The sequence below is a fragment of the Cryptococcus neoformans genome, chromosome 5 (assembly GCF_000149385.1).
Source record: "Cryptococcus neoformans var. neoformans B-3501A chromosome 5, whole genome shotgun sequence".
NCBI lineage: Eukaryota > Fungi > Basidiomycota > Tremellomycetes > Tremellales > Cryptococcaceae > Cryptococcus > Cryptococcus deneoformans.
The window spans coordinates 722,037-738,665 of record NC_009181.1 but is presented as its reverse complement, the minus strand read 5'-3'; the positions used below and the strand labels follow the sequence as shown (position 1 = coordinate 738,665).

Genomic DNA, 16,629 nt, shown 5'->3' with positions numbered 1-16,629 from the left:
CACCTGATAATTCCAATGCGGTGTAAAATAAAACTCAAACCGATTTCCGTTTACGCTCCGCTTCCAAAGCCATCTCTTTGAGGTTCTTGAACTCTGTCCGGCCAGTAGCCTTGCACAGCTATGTAGAGCATAATATACGTCAGCTCAATCTCATAGTAGCAGCACAACCAAACTGATGTAAAACCTTACACTATAAAACCTAGACTTGTGGTCCCGTAAAAGATCCGCTGGGCTGGCGAATTCAGCAATGTTACCTCGATCCATGACTGGTAATATCTATCAGTATTAGAATCCGCCGTCATCCGCGTCACTTTACATACCTAATACTTTGTCAAAATCGATCTGTAGATAGATATCGGTCAGACTTTCAAATTTTTGCTGGCCTGAGGGAAATAGGGGCAAGCGCGTTACTTACTATGGTATGAATGCGATGAGCGATTGTCACGATGGTCGAATCCGAAAACTCTTCTCTGATTGTCTTAGAGACTAATGTATCACATTAGGACAACTTTTTATGTATGAAGTAAAAAATTGCAAGCTTACTTAATGCATCTGTTTCATCTGCATTGAAGAAGCAAATCAGCATTGCGTCGTTCACGTAGAAAATCAGACGTACAATCGATCGATGCAGTCGCTTCGTCCATGAATAATATTTTGTTTCTTTTGAGTATTGCGCGAGCCATGCTAAAAAAAAGTATTAGCAAGAGCTTCAACAGGGGCATTTGTCGCTCAACATAAGAAAAATACACCGAATTACTCACCAAATGAGCTGCTTTTCACCGCTTGAGAAGTTGTCCCCTCCTTCGCTAATGTCTTAATTAGAAGGAGGGTTTACACAATCGACACGATTAACTTACCTGACTGGATTCGAGAGGTCCTCAAATACATTTTTATTCCTGTTTTCCACGTCATTTTGCTCATCCAGAGAAGTCACTGGGTTTTCATCCTTGATCAAATGCACTCTCCTGAGTGCGGCGTATATGTCGACATCGTCATATTCGTCAAAGACATCGAGAGTTGAGCGTAGTGTCCCCGACAGAATTGTTGGGTCTTGAGGTATAATGGTCATTCGACTTCGCAAATCAGTCAATCCAATTTTTGATATGTCTACCCCATCAATCTCAATGCGACCTTCCGCCGCCTCAACAAAACGGAAGAAGCTCAGAGCCAATGTGGACTTGCCACAACCGGTAGCACCAACAATGCCAATCTTCTGTCGAGGAGACACTTCAAAAGAAATATTATGGAGGACGCTAGGAAGGTCAGGCTACAGACCCAAGTGAGCATCAAAGCTAATGCAGGAGCTTGAGGCATACTTACAGCGTACTTAACGACGAGGTTTTCGACTTTAATAGATCCATGTTCAGGCCAGGAAGCGGCAGGCCTAGGTTCTATATATTCCGGCGCTTCTTGTTGAAGCTCGGTAAACCTACAGTGACGGAAGATGCCAGCGGTAAGCTGGTTTACGTTTTACAAAATGAGTGGAAAAAACTTACTCCTTCAAGCGTTCAATCGCCACCATACTTTGCTCCAGCTGGACGAAACGCCTAACAACAAAAAGCAAATCATGACATATAGTCCCCGCAAATGCCAGAGCAAAGCCGCCCATGGCCGCATCAACATTTGGAGCGATAAGGACGGCAACTGCAGTCAAACCAACCAAAACCGCGCTTAGAAGATTGAAACGCGCTAGCCTGTAGTCAGCTATGTAACTGCATAGTCCAGTTTGTTACTACTTACCCGACAACCAGCGATTAACAGTCCTGATATCAAATCAGCATCATACCGAGACAACAAAATCTGCCTTACCAAGACCAGGCAAAAGCAAGAAGATTCGTGTCCGCGAGTTTCATCATATTTTTCAAAGCCATGTTACCTACAGATCCTTTAACTTCATAAAAAGCGATGCTTAGTTAGTATACTTACTAGCACCGAATGCACGAAGAACAGCAACACCAGAGACAGTCTCTCCAAATAGCGAGTACAAAGGCGATCGGGTCACGGAGTCTAAGCGCCGCATATCCCGTGAAGTTTGCCCGTAAATTGACCCGGCTTGATAGTAGACAATCAATACAACACTAAATTGGCGTCAGCACTTTTTGCTAAGAGATTGTCTTAATAACGGACCATCCAGCAATGACAAAAGGGAGACCGCCCACATAAGTGATGGAAATGAATGTGACTACGACATTGAGGCCGTATGCCGCACTACGCACAACTAATTGGCATCATTAGCATAAGGTTGAACATGATGATACAGTACACCAACAATTGTCTGCTGTACTGGAGTCAAGCCCTTCGATATCTTTACCAAAACGATTAAGTAGCCGTCCTCGGCTTGTTGTGTCATGGAAGCGCAGAGTTGAAAACAAAACTGATTTCAGCATAGCTTAAAAAATAGTCAGTGAATGCTGACGAGTATCCCAAGAGAGACGTACAATTATGAAGTCTTCTGCTGGCTTGAAGCGAGCCGAAATATATTATGCAGTACTGCAAGTTGGAGGCAAATACCCCTGCGATTGTGATCTAACAATATTTCAATCATTTTATACTTCAATCACCAGATTATCTCATTATAAGATTCGATCAATGGACTTACCACAGAATACCCCATAACATAATAACGGGTGGTATGACCACCCTCTGAAGAAGATAAACTTGACCCAGTCCAGTATCTGCTCTGCTATTAGCAATTCTCATTATGGCGAGTACTGTGCTCACCCTAGCCATCCCTTCTCCGCTACCGGAACAAGCATTGCCATCCCCAGAGACAAAATAAACAATGACCCTGATAGGTGGTCAGATCCCGTAAAATGTACGGAATCTCTTTACTTACACCATATAGGCCCACCGAGAGCCTGTATACGGGTTAGTCCAAGTACTCTGCACCTTCAACCTGGATCGGTACTTACACTGAAGTATGTTTTCCAAACTGTCCAGGTTATCCTGCCTCGTGCGCGCTTTTCGTCTTCAATGAGCTTCCGGGGAGTTTTTTGCTTTGAGTTAACTATGGTTTTGTCATCCTCAGGAGCAAGAGAGCTAGTTTCAGAGTCTGGCGCTGCACTCTCAGCGCATGCACCGCTAAGATTAAGGACGCTTTTATTTGTGAGTTGTATAGAGTTTTCTTCAACTGTCTTCTCCTCCTTTTGTTCAGAATCAGTGGGCCTTGCTTGGGCATCTTCCTCATCCAGTTCATCACTCAGATTCGAGGCCACAAACTCTTCCCTAGTACCAGAAAATTTGACGTCGCCCTGACATCGCTTAGTCAGAAAAATGACCACGGTAGTGAAGGAAAAACCGGAACCTACATTTTCCAGGGCCACTATATAGGCGGCGGCTGGGGAAACAAGAGCTGTGTGATGAGACACGATAAGTATTGTCCGACCCTCTACGATGGGGCCTTGTAAACAGTTGGTCATAATTGCGTGAGCTGTATGGGCATCGACGGCGCTAAGTACTAAATATCATGTCAATTCGATTCATGGTTGGTTTTCAATAGAATACTCACCGTCGTCAAGGAAAAGTACACCTGCCCGACTGTATATGGCTCGGGCGAGTGATACTGCAACAAAGTAACATTGGCATTATTACTCCATGAAATCTGTAAGGGTCCCAACCCAAAAAAATCCTTACCTCGTGCTTTTTGACCACCACTGAGGTTGAGGCCTTTCTCCCCTACTTCGCTTTGATGGTTTCAGTGTACAAGACATAACCTCTACATATTGTCGTGACTTACGTCTCGTCTCCGTCTTCAAGAATATCCAGGTCATTCAGCAGAGAACATGCTTCAATTACCTGCTGGTATCTCTCTGCATCCCAAGGTGATGAGAAGATAATATTTTCCTTGATCGACGCATTTTGAAGCCATGCTTGCTGGGGCACATAGGCGACCATGTTCGGCACAATCCAGAGATCTTCTGATGGATTTGCCGATCCCTTACTCATCGCATCGGGTGCAGAGCGAGGGCAAACGACGTGTCCAGTAAGGAGATCTGCCTCACCAAGAAGACCTGCCAAAAGAAGAGACTTCCCGGACCCTTGACAATGCCGTTAGATATACTGCATACGAGTTTATTATCGCCGAATAGTGAACTTACCTAGCCTTCCACAGATCAGTGATAGCTTGCCCTTAGGAAATCGAAGATTAAGATCAGCAAGAGTGAATGCAGTCTTGGGAGTAGCCGCATTAGAAACCGCGTCGATGACGAGTCCATTCTCAAAAGCAGTTTCATCCCGAGGCCAAGTGAAGGTTGCGGAGGAAAGCACAATATCACCTTCGCCATCGTTTTCTTCAATGGCAGCGACCTCGTCAAGACATAGATACTTTTCAATGCGTCGACAAGAAACGAAACCTTGTAAAGCTTGTATAAAAGTTTCCGGGCTAATATTGATCATTAGATTAAGTCACTAAATGGGGGGCTATGCTTACATGGCATTCAACGCATATCTGTATCACCAATCAGTTTTTACTGGTTATTGTGAATATCAAAGTTGCACGTACCTCAATTCGGCAAAGACAGCTACTGAAGTAAAGGCAACAGATGGTGTAAGCTGTTGGCCCCTCACAAGAGTATAGTGCTGTGGATAATGGACATAAGCTCATGCTGTTTCACTCATGACACTTACCAAGAATGAGACAACAGTGACCACCACTGGCGTCAAAGCCCAAATACAGTTGAACGCTACTTCGATTTGGTAGTTTCTTGCTTGCCAAGAAAGTTCGTTTCGTCTGATTGTTTGAACCCGGCTTTCAAAAGATCGTTCCCAGGCCATGAACCTATTGAGTAACGTGAGCTCTGGACATGATATCCAGGAAGAAAAAACTGACTTGAGCATCCTGATACCTTGAAGAATTTCGTTCATCAGGGCTGTTCTCTGGTCTCGTGTCTTCATGAGGTTTTCCTGAGCTCTAACAACAATCTTAGATGCGAGATGGTTCAAAGGAAGAGAGACTGAATATGGGTGAGTCTGATGTGGCAAGAGGGCACTTCAAAGCCCACTTACGAATGGCTGTAAGCAAACCATACATAGCCGAAATGCCCAACAACTTGAAGACAAAGACACTCGCGCTGATAGGTAGTGTGAGTCAGAATATAGATGCCCAGTGAGTTAACATACACGACAATTTCGAGAGGCGCATCAATAACAGCGAAGACTGGGATAAGATTATCAGCAATTGGGATTGGCCAGACACAGTAACAGACCAACATACGATGGAAAACGAATTCAGTGACCCTGTCAACGTCGACGGTGAACAGAGTCTGCAAACAGTTAAGCAAGCTTCTCAGTAGAACAGGGATTACCGACCATAATTTGCGTCTTTGAGGTAACGGTCTCTTCATCCTCTGCATTACTCTCTCCATTTTCCTCCTTTTTCTTCTTATCCTTGGCCGCTTCTTCTTGCACTCCACCCACTTGCCCTTTATCACCACTACTCGCAGCAATGTCCTTCTTCAACAAAGTTTTCTTGAACAACATAGTATTGAGTTGAAGCCGGATTTTTCCCTGGAGATAAGTTGTGCAAATGGACCATGTGACTCCAGAGGCTATAAAAATGAGGGCATTGGAGGTGAAAAGGCCGAAGCACAGGAGCCAGCCCCAAGCGGGCTCAGCCCGCGCAGGATCGTTTTCCAAAAAGTTGATGAACAGTTTCAGAAGATAATGAGGAAGATAATACCCAAAAGCGGTCGCCGCTGCAAGCAACGTTTCTGAAGCACCATTGTGTCAGCTTTTTCCCGTATATCAATGAAAAGAGTTGCCTACGAGCCCAAAGAAGTCCAGAGTTAACCCGGGCGACAGTGAGCAGAAGATTGAAACCTTCCATTCGTCCACGACGTCCTTTGGTCTTCCCGTAGGCCCGCTTCATTCTTTTATATTGATATAAAGCCCCTGTTGACATTTAAGATTAGAAACTGATATTCCCGTTTATGAAACAAAGCCTTACGGAGTGTCCTCGGTAAAATAGGTAAATCCCATACATCCAAACTTTCTGAAACATATCCCTTGCGAATTACATCGGTCGCATAACCAAATAAAAGCCATTCGGGAATGGTTGCTTGCACTTCCGGACTGACATTGGCTTTTTGAGGATCGAGAGACTGAGCGTCAGGAGGGACTGAACTGACGATTTTGGAGGGATAGATGGCGTCAAAAGGTAGATAAAGGGGAGGACCTCGTCGTACCGAAAGAATCGCTACCAGGGGAGGCAAGTATAAGACTGGTAGAAGAGCTTTCATGAAAGCCAGTGAAGAACTGTATGTATTGGGAAGTGCTGCTCCGAACACCTCGGGTGATGCAGGCGACGACGGTAAGGGGCTAGATGGCAGAAGAGCCAAGAAGGCGAGGATGATAAACTGAGTGAAGATATCAATGGCATTATGTATTGTTGTTGGCCAATGTGATGAAACTTCATTTTGAGATAAATGCCAGAAGCCGACAAGCAACGTAACAGCTTGTGAAGGAAGAAGCAATGCTGGAAGAATGATATTTCTTTGTCGGTTCTCAACATCATTTGACGGAGCTAGTAGACTGAAAATGAGAAGAAGGACGTTACATATGAGAGGAGGGATCATCAAGCCAATGACAGCAAGCTTCCGCTTCCACATCGAAATCCAAAATTGCTGCGGTTCTACAGGAGTTCCGTCTTCGCAGACGACGGGGTCGTCAATGTCAAACGCATCCTTGTCATCTAAAGTGCCGTCCAAAGCTTCCCCATTATGGACTGGCAAAGCAATGTCTTGCTGACGGATAATACGCTTGATGGGGGAGGAGGAATGGGTGGTGAGATAGATGGTGAAGGAAGTGAGGGTAGTAAAAGGGATGAGGGCGGTCGAGGCGATGGGCAGGACATGGGACATGATGAAAGAGGTGCCCTTCCTGGGTTTAATAAATAAGGGACCTAGTTTATGCCGTATATGTGGTTGAGGATAATAGGGGGAAGGAAGAAGGAGGAAAGATCAATGAGGTCAAAATAGAGTTACAAGGAGACAAAAATGCCATCTTACGAAATTAATTTCGTGAATGTAAACTTATAAGTGCAGTAAACCGCCATGCGGGGGGATCGGTGACTGACTGAAAATGACGAAAAAAATGTGCTTCGGACATCGCCGATAGACCTCGGATCCGCCCGCTCATTCAGCATGTGCCGCCGGAGGGCAGAATGATTATGACGTAACGTGCATCATCATCAACCCAGCAGTAACCTCAGTCAGCTGACGGACCGCCGCATATAAGAAGAGCAGAGAAAGCCTTCGTTGTTATCGCATCCAAATACACAATCCATCCTCCACCTATCCTTCCTACAGTCTTTACCTGTTACATCCACCATGACCACAGAACAACAGAATATCCCCAGAGCTGTTCTCTATTCTTGGCCCTCCTCAGTCTGGTCCACAGTCCCCAGGCTCTGCCTTTATGAAAAGGGTTACTCCGAAGACGAATATATTGTCAAATATGTCGACATCAGTAAGTGTTCGTCCTCACTATTGCCATCCATAGAGGCTGACCTTTCTCGCCAAAGCCAAGGGCGAGGTAAGCGATAGCTATCGATATACTTACACTTTCGCCCGATCGCTAACCAAATTGAAACAGAATTTTAGCCCATCCTATCTGAAGTGGGTAGCTTTCATTAACACCAGGGGTTGTTCAAAGATGCTGACCATTATATCGCGTTAGAATCAACATAAATGGTGAGGGGTGTCTCTCACAATCAAGTGGAGGTATTTCGCTGATATGTTTAGGTACGGTCCCGACTTTGATCGTTCCTACTTTAGAGACTATAGGTTCTGGCGTGAACACCAGATACCGTTCATTAAGAGATACCGTTGTAGGTTTTGCAATCAGGAGGGAAGAGCTCAGTGCTGATATATGTAGAGCATTTGTGATTTCCTTGACCAAGCACGTAGTTCCCATACTGCGAACACCTCATCAGATAAGCCTGCACCCACATTGACCCCAGCTACTATCGATGGTCAGTCACAGATCACGTCATGTCATTAAAGGCTGACTCTGTTAAATAGGCAAGGCATTATCTGACTCAGTGATCGAGCTTGTCCATCGTCCGATTGTGGATCCCAACTTCATAGCTTTGTCGGCATTGAATAATGAAGAACTTAAACGCAAGTTACGGTCTGGCCCAGGGAAGTCTCTCGCAATTAGACGGGAGGCTCTTCAGAGCTATCTTGCTGAGGCTCAAAAAATTGCTTCAGAATCTTCTGTAGCCTCGAAAGAAGGCTCATTCACCTTCGAGCAAAAGATTGTCCAATTTTTGCAAGATAAACTGAGATCCAGCGAAGATGTGTGGCAGCTCTATCACGGTCAAGCTGGAGAGGAGAAGCTGAGACAGTTTTTTGATATCTCTCTCAAAACTTGGACGGAGCGTTTGCCGGAGGTATTTGGCAAGCTGGAGGAGATGATTGAAGAGCCTTACTTCTTGGGAGATCAAATTGTAAGCTGCATATTCTATTTATCAATTAAGGGGCAAAGCTCTTAACAATAATTAGTCCCTAGCAGATCTACATGTCATTACATGGCTTACCCGCCTTGTGTCCATTGTTGATGGATCCCCTACCAAAGACGGCCTTAGCGCTCTCGAAGCCAAAATGGATAAACCTCTGGGTAATAAGCTCCGAAATTTTTGGGCCTTATGGACTGAGAGAGAAAGCTTTCAGGAAGTGCTGATTCCCACTTGCTCAGCCTTCCAACAAATGAAATGATCGGCAGACTAGTGTATTTGAATATGAAAGAAACTGTAAAGTTCAAGGTTTGTTAAGGGAACAATGGAAGATACTGGTTAGCCATGTGACGTATATGATGCTATAGACAGGATCCAATGTACTTATCATTCGTGTATCATGATCATTGCCCGCAACTTCTCTCCTTTCCACAAGAGCATGAGACTCCTGAAGCCGCCGGGTCCGGTGAGAATGCCCTGACGCCGCGCCCCCACCGGCCGGCCTTCTCACCCCATTGGTCAACCACTCCCCATATGTGTTGCTCGTGGATGGGAGTTGGGGGTTTCCGATCACCATCCTTCTTAAAAAGCTTCTTCCTTTCCTCGCTTTCGTTATTGATCGGATGATGATAGCTGTCACATCTTTCAATGACGACACGACTATCTATGTTTATGTTTGTCTCATCTTCGACCTCATAGGACGGTGATGGGGCCAATTGTTTGTAAGTTTTCGATGCGCCACCAGGTGGATGAGGTCGGCCCTCCCAGCTGCGTAGTGTTGGCTCCAACGGGGCCCATTCTTCTACCGCATAAGAAGGTGACGAAGTCATTTCAATAAGCCTCGACACAGCTCGTTTCTGCAATCATTAGATATTTTTTTTCCTCATCTCACTGACTGATTCACAGAACATTACTTACGTAGGCGAATTTCTCATCTTCACCTGTCCAGATACCAAGCACACTAAACGAAGTTCCTTTTCGCTTTTCTTCAGTTGCTTCTCTATCCCGCTGAGCTGGAGAGAGATTATTGTAATAGCTAACGTTTGGGCGATACGGAACTTGGATGGTAGCAGAGAGGGATTCTGCTGACATCATCCTCTCATTAGTCAACGTCTCCTCCTCCTGGGAGGAAAGATTAAGAGCATCAGGGAAAAACAACGTTGAAGGCGTTGATGGTGAACGCAAAAAAACTTGACAGCGCGACTCATCTGTTGCGTGTTATGGGTGTGAACTTGATGAACAGCATGGAGAAATTCGGTAAAAAATTTGTCTTACAAAGGGCATCGATGAGATTTATCAGTCTCCTTGCTTCATTTTTGTGACGTAGGTATAAAGTGGGGACCTCGTCAATGAAAAAGGTTGAAAATGTGGATACCAAGGCAAGATAATCTGCCGGGCCTAGGGCCTGTTGTGGTACGAAAGATAAGCAATCGTGAAAAAGGCCGTTATGGACTGTCATAATGGACTAGTTGTTCTTACCTCTTCACAAAGCTGGGAGAATGTGAACCGACAAGTGTTGCCTGCTGCCTGAGGTATAGTCAGAGTGCGCCCGTATACCTGTATTTGCTTTTGCTTTACTGCAGATGATCAGCAACATCGAACAATGATTCGTGGATCGTTACACGGTATTAGACGAACATTCTTGTGTCTCGAGCGCAGCTGACCAAGCCCTTTCAAACTCAAGTTGCTGCTTGCTATGAAACCACCGAATTTGGTCGCCTCTTTCTATCTCTCTTCGCCAGTCTCTTCCACCATCTACCTGCACAACTTCGCATCTGGCCTTGAGAGCATCCAAAAAGCCTGCTAAGCGCTCCTTTTGCACACCATGGTGGTATAAGTCCTCCGGGACTCTGTTTGAACAAGTAACAATAACACCTCCTAGTCGCCAATACCACGAGAGTACGTCTCTAATGAGAGCTGCGGACGATGCATCGATTAATTGGAATTCGTCAAAGCTGTGTAATTGGTTTTTTTTAATTCTTTTGCAATTAAAAAAAGGAAAAAAAAGACTCACTAGAGCACAGTGTATTCCAGGATCATTCTCCGGGCGACTTTTGCCGGGGTCAACTAGGGATGCCATTGGGAAGCGACAAGAGACGTACTGTTGAATGCCATGCCCTCTTCCTTGGCCCATACTAACCTTTCTTTGCCTTCTTCATCCCATCGCCCACCGGCGAAAACTGATTTCCAGCCCTTTCTTCCAGCCAGTTCTTTGTTTCTCGCTTTTCTTTCCCATTCTTCCTCGTCGGAGGACTTACGACGGTTCATCTCTGAAAAGACTTCCTTGTACAGGGCTAGGGTAAAGGCGTGATAGTGGATACGTTTTTTTGAGATAGGCAGCAGTTGATAAAAAAGGGACAGGAGTAAAGACTTCCCTGACCCGGGCGGCCCAGTGAGGAGGATACCCTTTGGAAATATTAGCCACCATCATCAAAAAACAGGACAGACGAAAAGAAAAGGAAGGGCCGCATACTTTTGGGGTCTTGAGATTGGCGAGCTCCTCTTCGCCACTGAGCACCTTGACCAACCTTTTCTCGACCTCGCCATTGGTTTTGCTAAACCCTAAGTGTTCTCCCATATTCCTATTCCCCTTCCACCAAGATGTCTGCTCCTTTTGCTGAGCGATATATGGAGCCGAGGGGTTCAGTTTAGCCACGAGTTCGAGCGGTGGCGAATAATCACGAAGAGTGTCGAGCAGTTGCCGCAGCTAACGATGGATTTAGCAAAGAAATATCGGGGAAAAGCATCGATGCAGACGTACTTTCATCACACATCGCACCTGTTCATCGTCCCAATTCAGGCGGCCCGCAGCCACAAGACCACGGTACAGCTCTAAGAGGTCTGTCGGAGCTGGTGGCAGCGCAGCTGGTGGGTTGCTCGCGTGGTCATGGGGGAGTTTGACTTCACTAATAAGCGGCGTCGCGTTTTTCAATGATGTACAATGGATATGATGGCGTAAACAAAAAGGAAATGTTTGGGTTGCCCCCAGTAAGATTGTTGTTCTTGTGGTTCTCGTTCCAGACGAGAGAGAAGGGTTTGAGGACGGGAGATGCAAGCGTTGTCCCACCGCTCTCGAAACGTTTTTTCTGATCATGTTGGTTCGTGTATGGAGTTAAGACCAGAAGAGAAATGGAAGAGACTTGCTCAGGGTGAAATGAATGGATCTTGGAGTGCGTTCGTTCGTTGGGGAGCGAAGTGCTGACTCGGACGCACGTACAGTACAGCGGAGTTGGAATTCCCCGGGCGGATCTTTTTATCTCATGTTTCTTATCAGATACGAACGGTGGGCATCCGCGCTCCGCGTTCCCACGCAGCTCACCCATGTCTTATCCACTTGCGGTCCACGTCTCTTAATATACTTTGATATATTCAAGTGTAATTTGTCGTTGATACTAGAGCTGCTCCCACCACCAAATGGCATGATGCATGTAGCAGATGCATATCGAATGAATGCAAAAAATCTTCAAGATATGATGTGAATGGATGACTATATGCAATGGACAACTCCTCCCTTTCATATTACCGTAGTTCGTTATATGGGCATCACAAAAGTATCCCCCTGACAATAGATCTCTCCCCTCCTCCTTACCCTAGAAAAGCCCTCCCGCCCAGCACTCATGCAATTCTTCACCCTCTCATGGCCTTGATAAAGTCAAAGAACGTCTTTTTAAAGTCTTTTGCTTGTTGAGTAGTCAAACTGGCAATCAGCTGATTTGCAATATCTGAGGGGCAATTGAGTCTCCGTAAGAGATCACTGAGCATAAAATCGATCGCTTCTTGACCCCGAGCTTGAACAGTATTTCTAACCAGCACGGCAGCTTCGTGCACAATCTACCACACAAAGGCGTTTGGAGTTTAGTGAAGCATCATATGGCAGGAGAGGCATGAAAATTTGCTTACCAATTGTCCTCCACGGATGTTGAATTGACTGTTGGCCGGAACTTCAAAAGCCGCTGGCAGCAATCTTTGATAGATAAAGTTTTCGTATCCAGGAAGGCATTGTTTCGCCCTTTGCTCTTGAGTAACAGCATGGGCGTTTGGCTGTGCTGTGCCACCACCAGATACCATCTTACTTTGCGACGCCATTGCGCTTTCCGCAAAAACCGACGGCCTTGCTGCGGCTTCAGGACTGGTACCCCAAGCGATAACGCTCCTCGAGAAGAATCCAAACGCAAGTCGTTGGGATGCGCCGTCAGAGTAATCTTGAGTCAAGTTGAAGAGAGTTGTCAATACGTTTTCAAACTCGGGTTTGTTGCGGTCGGTAATGAAGATGCCGTCAAGGTTTTCGTTCATAAGAGACGTGAAAAACGCCAGATAGGCGTCCTTCAAACGAGCGTGCACCTGGGCTTCGTCGGTGCCAGTGACAGGTTGTTGAAGCACAGTGAAAATTCGAGACAGCAAGGGAAGGAGGAGCATGTCCATGGTTTCGAATGTACTTCCCTAATGTCGCTGTCAACAACGAGTGTGATCCAGGGTTATAAAAAACTTACTTGAAGCCGGTGCATGAGCAACTGCAAAAAGAGCAAAAAGTCGACCAACTCGGAAGGTTCAAACTCTGTCACAACTGCAGACACAAAGCGCGGAACCAGCTCGGCGACTGGCGTGCCGATAGCGTTGGCGAATTGAGAAAATGCAAATCGAGCCTGCAATGTGGGAATAAGCGTTTTGTGGGCTATATTGATAAACGGAATTTATATAAACTCACCGCATCTCGAACTACTCGACGCCTCTTCAGAATTTCTATAGCCTGTAAAAGCGCCTCTGCCATCTGTTTGAACGGCCCCGTGTAGGGAAGCAGCTCTACCAACTTGTCCGGTACTATAGGGAAACCTTTTGCAAAATGTCCCAAGGCCATTAGATGATGATGCACTTGCAACACCGCTTGCAAATCATTTTCATCCACCCTCGCTCTCTCTACACCTGAACCTAGACCGCTGAGAAGCGGTCCTGCCACCGCTTCGAGCAACGCCATCTGTTTGGCAGGATCTGCCTTGGTCAAGTATACAAGATTGCCCGATGCTTCAAAGAGGTATAATTGATCGGCAACATAGGATTTGCCGGTTGTCGCCTTGATAAGAGGGTCTTCATCAGGTGTGTCGGTAGGTGGTAGTTCGGCGTTGATTACCATCATATCCTATACACAAAACTTTTAGAACTGCCTCAGGGTTTAAAATAAAAAAATACCCACCCGCATGCTGTCCAGGATTGGAGAAACCATGCCTTCTACAGTATCGTTCCTACAATCTTTACACAACTTTGAGAACAAGTAGAAACATCGTCTCCTGACGCCCTCATCCGAGTTATGTATCCCCCTTGTTATCAACACACATCAGCCCTATCGCTCCTGTTGTCCCCACCCCGGAACCGGTTTTACTCACTGTCCATCCAAGAGTGCCTCAAACAATCCGGGCAATGTTTCCGGCTTGGCTTTCCAAAACTCAATGTACCGAACAATAATCTCGAAATACTGCAGGGTCACACTCGGATGGGGATAGCTCGAGATACCCGACGTCATACAGCGGGTAAGAAGCTGCCCCAAGGGCGAAAGGGGGAATTGTTCATATTCCAACCGGTCGTTATTAGAGCTGGGGCCGAGATCGACATTGTCGGATGAGGAAGGGGTAGTACGACCACTCCCCTGAGCAGCACGGAGTTTGTTTCGAGCGGCTTTGGTGGCCATCTCCGGGGGAAGCTCGTAGAATGCTGCCCGCGTAGAATCTGCGCGTAAGAGAAATGTCGTCAGTCAGGGGGTTCAGCATGTTTTTCTTGGTCGTGCTAATGAGTGGTGGGTGGCAAGAAACGTACTTTTGGACACTTCGCCAAAAGTGTACACCAGATGCATAGCAAGTTCGGCTTGCTGCCAAGGTACAGCAGCCGCTCCTCCGCCTGATGCATATGCATCTAGCGTAGCAATCACGATTCTTGCGACGACTTCCGTATGGAGAGACTTGTCAATTTGAGCGATGGATTCGATGAATGATCGGCAGGACTGCACGGGTTTTTATCAGCACATTGGAGTTCGGTGACAACTTGAAAGCAAATGAGATTTCGAAACGTACACCTCTGAAATTTTTAAAAGCAGCGATATCCTCGTCCAACTCGTCTTCGTTGCCTGGCGCCTCCCACTCGGTATCCTCTGGCCATGCTAATTGCCTGATGAGGATATCTAACATGGATGCTAAGAATTGACGGCGTTCAGGAGACAATTGTGGGAGAGTAGATGGAGGGGATGGTGCTTGGCCAGCTTTAGTTGACGGGTTGGGCGGTTTATACATTCGTTTGTACTGCCATGTAGTGTATTAATATCACAAATTCCGAAATGAAAAGAAAACCATACTCACGATTCTGAGTAGATCTGAAACAAAGGGCGAGACGGACAAGGGCACTTCGTATTGCCTGTCGCTCAAGAACCTCAATAGCAGCGGTAAGGCGGGGTTCATCATTTCCTCTGCTTCATTCCTCAACTGTTCTGCAACTTCCGTGTTATCAGAAATCCCAATCAAGGCGACGCCGTATGCGGAAAGGACGACACCCAGAGAAGCTCTGAATGTCGCAACCTCTTCGCTTTTTCCCCCCCTTGTTTCGGTCTCTAGCGGATCAATGACGGCTACTGGCGCTAGAACACGGAGGACTTGAAGTCTGGAGGAAGGATCTTGGATGCCCTTGGCGACGAGTGTACGGTAGATACCTGCTGTGGCAGTACGGAAGGAAAGAATGGGCTGATGGAGGAGTCGGTGATAAAAAGGAAGAGTGGTGGGATTGAGAGCGACGCCGAGATCGATCCAAGCTAATTCGATGTTTAACATTTTTTATATTACAAGTCGCCCATTCCAAAAAACAGGACAAAAAACTTACGGATCCAGGCTGACAATGTTTTCAGAGTCGCATCCACCGCCTCTGCCCATTTATCTGAACTGTTTCCACTGTTCATCTGCTCCAACCCCTTTTCAATGATTCCCAACATTCCTTGCACCGCTGTTTTGTCGTCTCCGCTGGACCTGATCACATCTCTAACCACACCATCCCGCTCTTGTCTTTCTTTAGTCATAATTCGTGCCGTTTTGAGTGTCGTATCGTGGATTTCTTGAGCGATTTCGAGGAGTAGACGTATGGTGAGGAGTTGAGGATGGAGATTAGGGGGAGAAGAGGTAGGAGGAGAAAGAAGGGCGAAGAAGGGATGGAGAAAGGTGGGGATATGTGAAGGAAATGCGCGTAGGAAGAGTTGGGAGATGGTGAACGCCAGTTTATTTCGGAGGACTAGGACAAGAAAGGTTGTTAATATGCGCAAAGCCTCGCAAAAAGATAAAAAACTCGTGTGACACTCACAACCTTGGCCGCCTTCACAAGATCCTCCAATGTACTCGACCTGGATAAACTCGACGATGGCCTCGTACATGCCCTGGACCGCATCTGCACCCATCACTTCTGGTCTGCTGGCAGTGTCAGCCTCCTCCAGTTTTACAAGCGGTTCGAAAATGGAAATGGAAGAATGAGACGTGGGACGTGAGGCAAGGATATGTGTGCAAAGACAAAGCGGAGAGAAAACAACAACTCACTTTTGAATCAAGACGGTATCGACTACTTGCAAGCAAAACATCCTCATGTCCGTTTCAAGCTTTTCTTTGCCGTCTCTGCCTGTGGTCGATGGCCCGGGAGCGCCTGCCCCCTGGAGATAGAGCTGTAAACAGTCCTGTATGGCGATAAACATGTGTGTCTGGGAATTGCAGAGACGCTGCAGGGGAAAAAAGGATACATACCTGCCATGTCTCTTCAGACAGCTGCTTGACTTTTGTGAGGTAATCGATAGCCTGCTGTTTGAGGCCTGGGTCTATGGATGGGTCTATGCTTGCTGCTACTCTGACTGCCTGGGGGATGCTTGTGAGGTGCGGTGAGGTGGCGGCCATGCCTGGGCTTTTGGGTGGATGGGAGGATGGAGGAGCGGGGAGAGAAGGAGGATGAAGAAACGACAGCTCATACACCGGCGGCAGACAATTAATCTTCTTTCAACCCAGTGCACCACCCGCACTTGAATTTGCCACGTCATTCTATTATTTTGATTCTTGCGTCGCGTCGTCGTACGGATTCACTGAAAACAAGATGCAGCAACAAGCCCATAATTGTCATGATCCTATGCATGGATGAAATAAAACACAACGAGCGTCCAGCTACAGCTCATC

General features: G+C 46.5%; 4 protein-coding genes across 4 annotated transcripts; 1 reads left to right on the top strand and 3 right to left on the bottom strand.

Annotated features, from left to right (window-relative positions):
- Nucleotides 1-34: 34 nt before the first annotated feature.
- Nucleotides 35-6,857, bottom strand: CNBE2860 (hypothetical protein; the record flags this gene model as incomplete). The annotated part of the gene is made up of 33 exons (XM_770479.1): nt 35-118; nt 190-266; nt 321-342; nt 416-486; nt 544-561; nt 617-684; nt 762-806; nt 858-1,267; nt 1,321-1,429; nt 1,497-1,704; nt 1,741-1,763; nt 1,810-1,885; nt 1,927-2,078; nt 2,128-2,218; nt 2,270-2,389; nt 2,439-2,526; nt 2,600-2,675; nt 2,722-2,788; nt 2,837-2,858; nt 2,913-3,457; nt 3,509-3,562; nt 3,634-3,683; nt 3,737-4,037; nt 4,098-4,381; nt 4,430-4,447; nt 4,502-4,578; nt 4,627-4,777; nt 4,829-4,952; nt 5,005-5,069; nt 5,119-5,261; nt 5,308-5,708; nt 5,764-5,889; nt 5,945-6,857. 33 exons carry the CDS (start codon nt 6,855-6,857, stop codon nt 35-37), a joined length of 5,079 nt encoding a protein of 1,692 aa, XP_775572.1.
- A 468-nt stretch (nt 6,858-7,325) lies between these two features.
- On the top strand, nt 7,326-8,714 carry CNBE2850 (hypothetical protein; the record flags this gene model as incomplete). Its single annotated transcript, XM_770478.1, has 8 exons — nt 7,326-7,464; nt 7,520-7,530; nt 7,591-7,613; nt 7,675-7,688; nt 7,740-7,825; nt 7,873-7,969; nt 8,019-8,446; nt 8,502-8,714. 8 exons carry the CDS (start codon nt 7,326-7,328, stop codon nt 8,712-8,714), a joined length of 1,011 nt encoding a protein of 336 aa, XP_775571.1.
- Nucleotides 8,715-8,856: 142 nt separating this feature from the next.
- CNBE2840 (hypothetical protein) lies at nt 8,857-11,546 on the bottom strand (the record flags this gene model as incomplete). Its single annotated transcript, XM_770477.1, has 8 exons — nt 8,857-9,309; nt 9,371-9,660; nt 9,728-9,857; nt 9,932-9,975; nt 10,091-10,407; nt 10,530-10,858; nt 10,926-11,159; nt 11,214-11,546. 8 exons carry the CDS (start codon nt 11,544-11,546, stop codon nt 8,857-8,859), a joined length of 2,130 nt encoding a protein of 709 aa, XP_775570.1.
- Nucleotides 11,547-12,079: 533 nt separating this feature from the next.
- On the bottom strand, nt 12,080-16,356 carry CNBE2830 (hypothetical protein; the record flags this gene model as incomplete). Its single annotated transcript, XM_770476.1, has 13 exons — nt 12,080-12,283; nt 12,353-12,892; nt 12,943-13,095; nt 13,158-13,586; nt 13,641-13,764; nt 13,831-14,170; nt 14,258-14,441; nt 14,512-14,736; nt 14,794-15,239; nt 15,308-15,709; nt 15,779-15,882; nt 16,009-16,130; nt 16,210-16,356. 13 exons carry the CDS (start codon nt 16,354-16,356, stop codon nt 12,080-12,082), a joined length of 3,420 nt encoding a protein of 1,139 aa, XP_775569.1.
- Nucleotides 16,357-16,629: the final 273 nt, after the last annotated feature.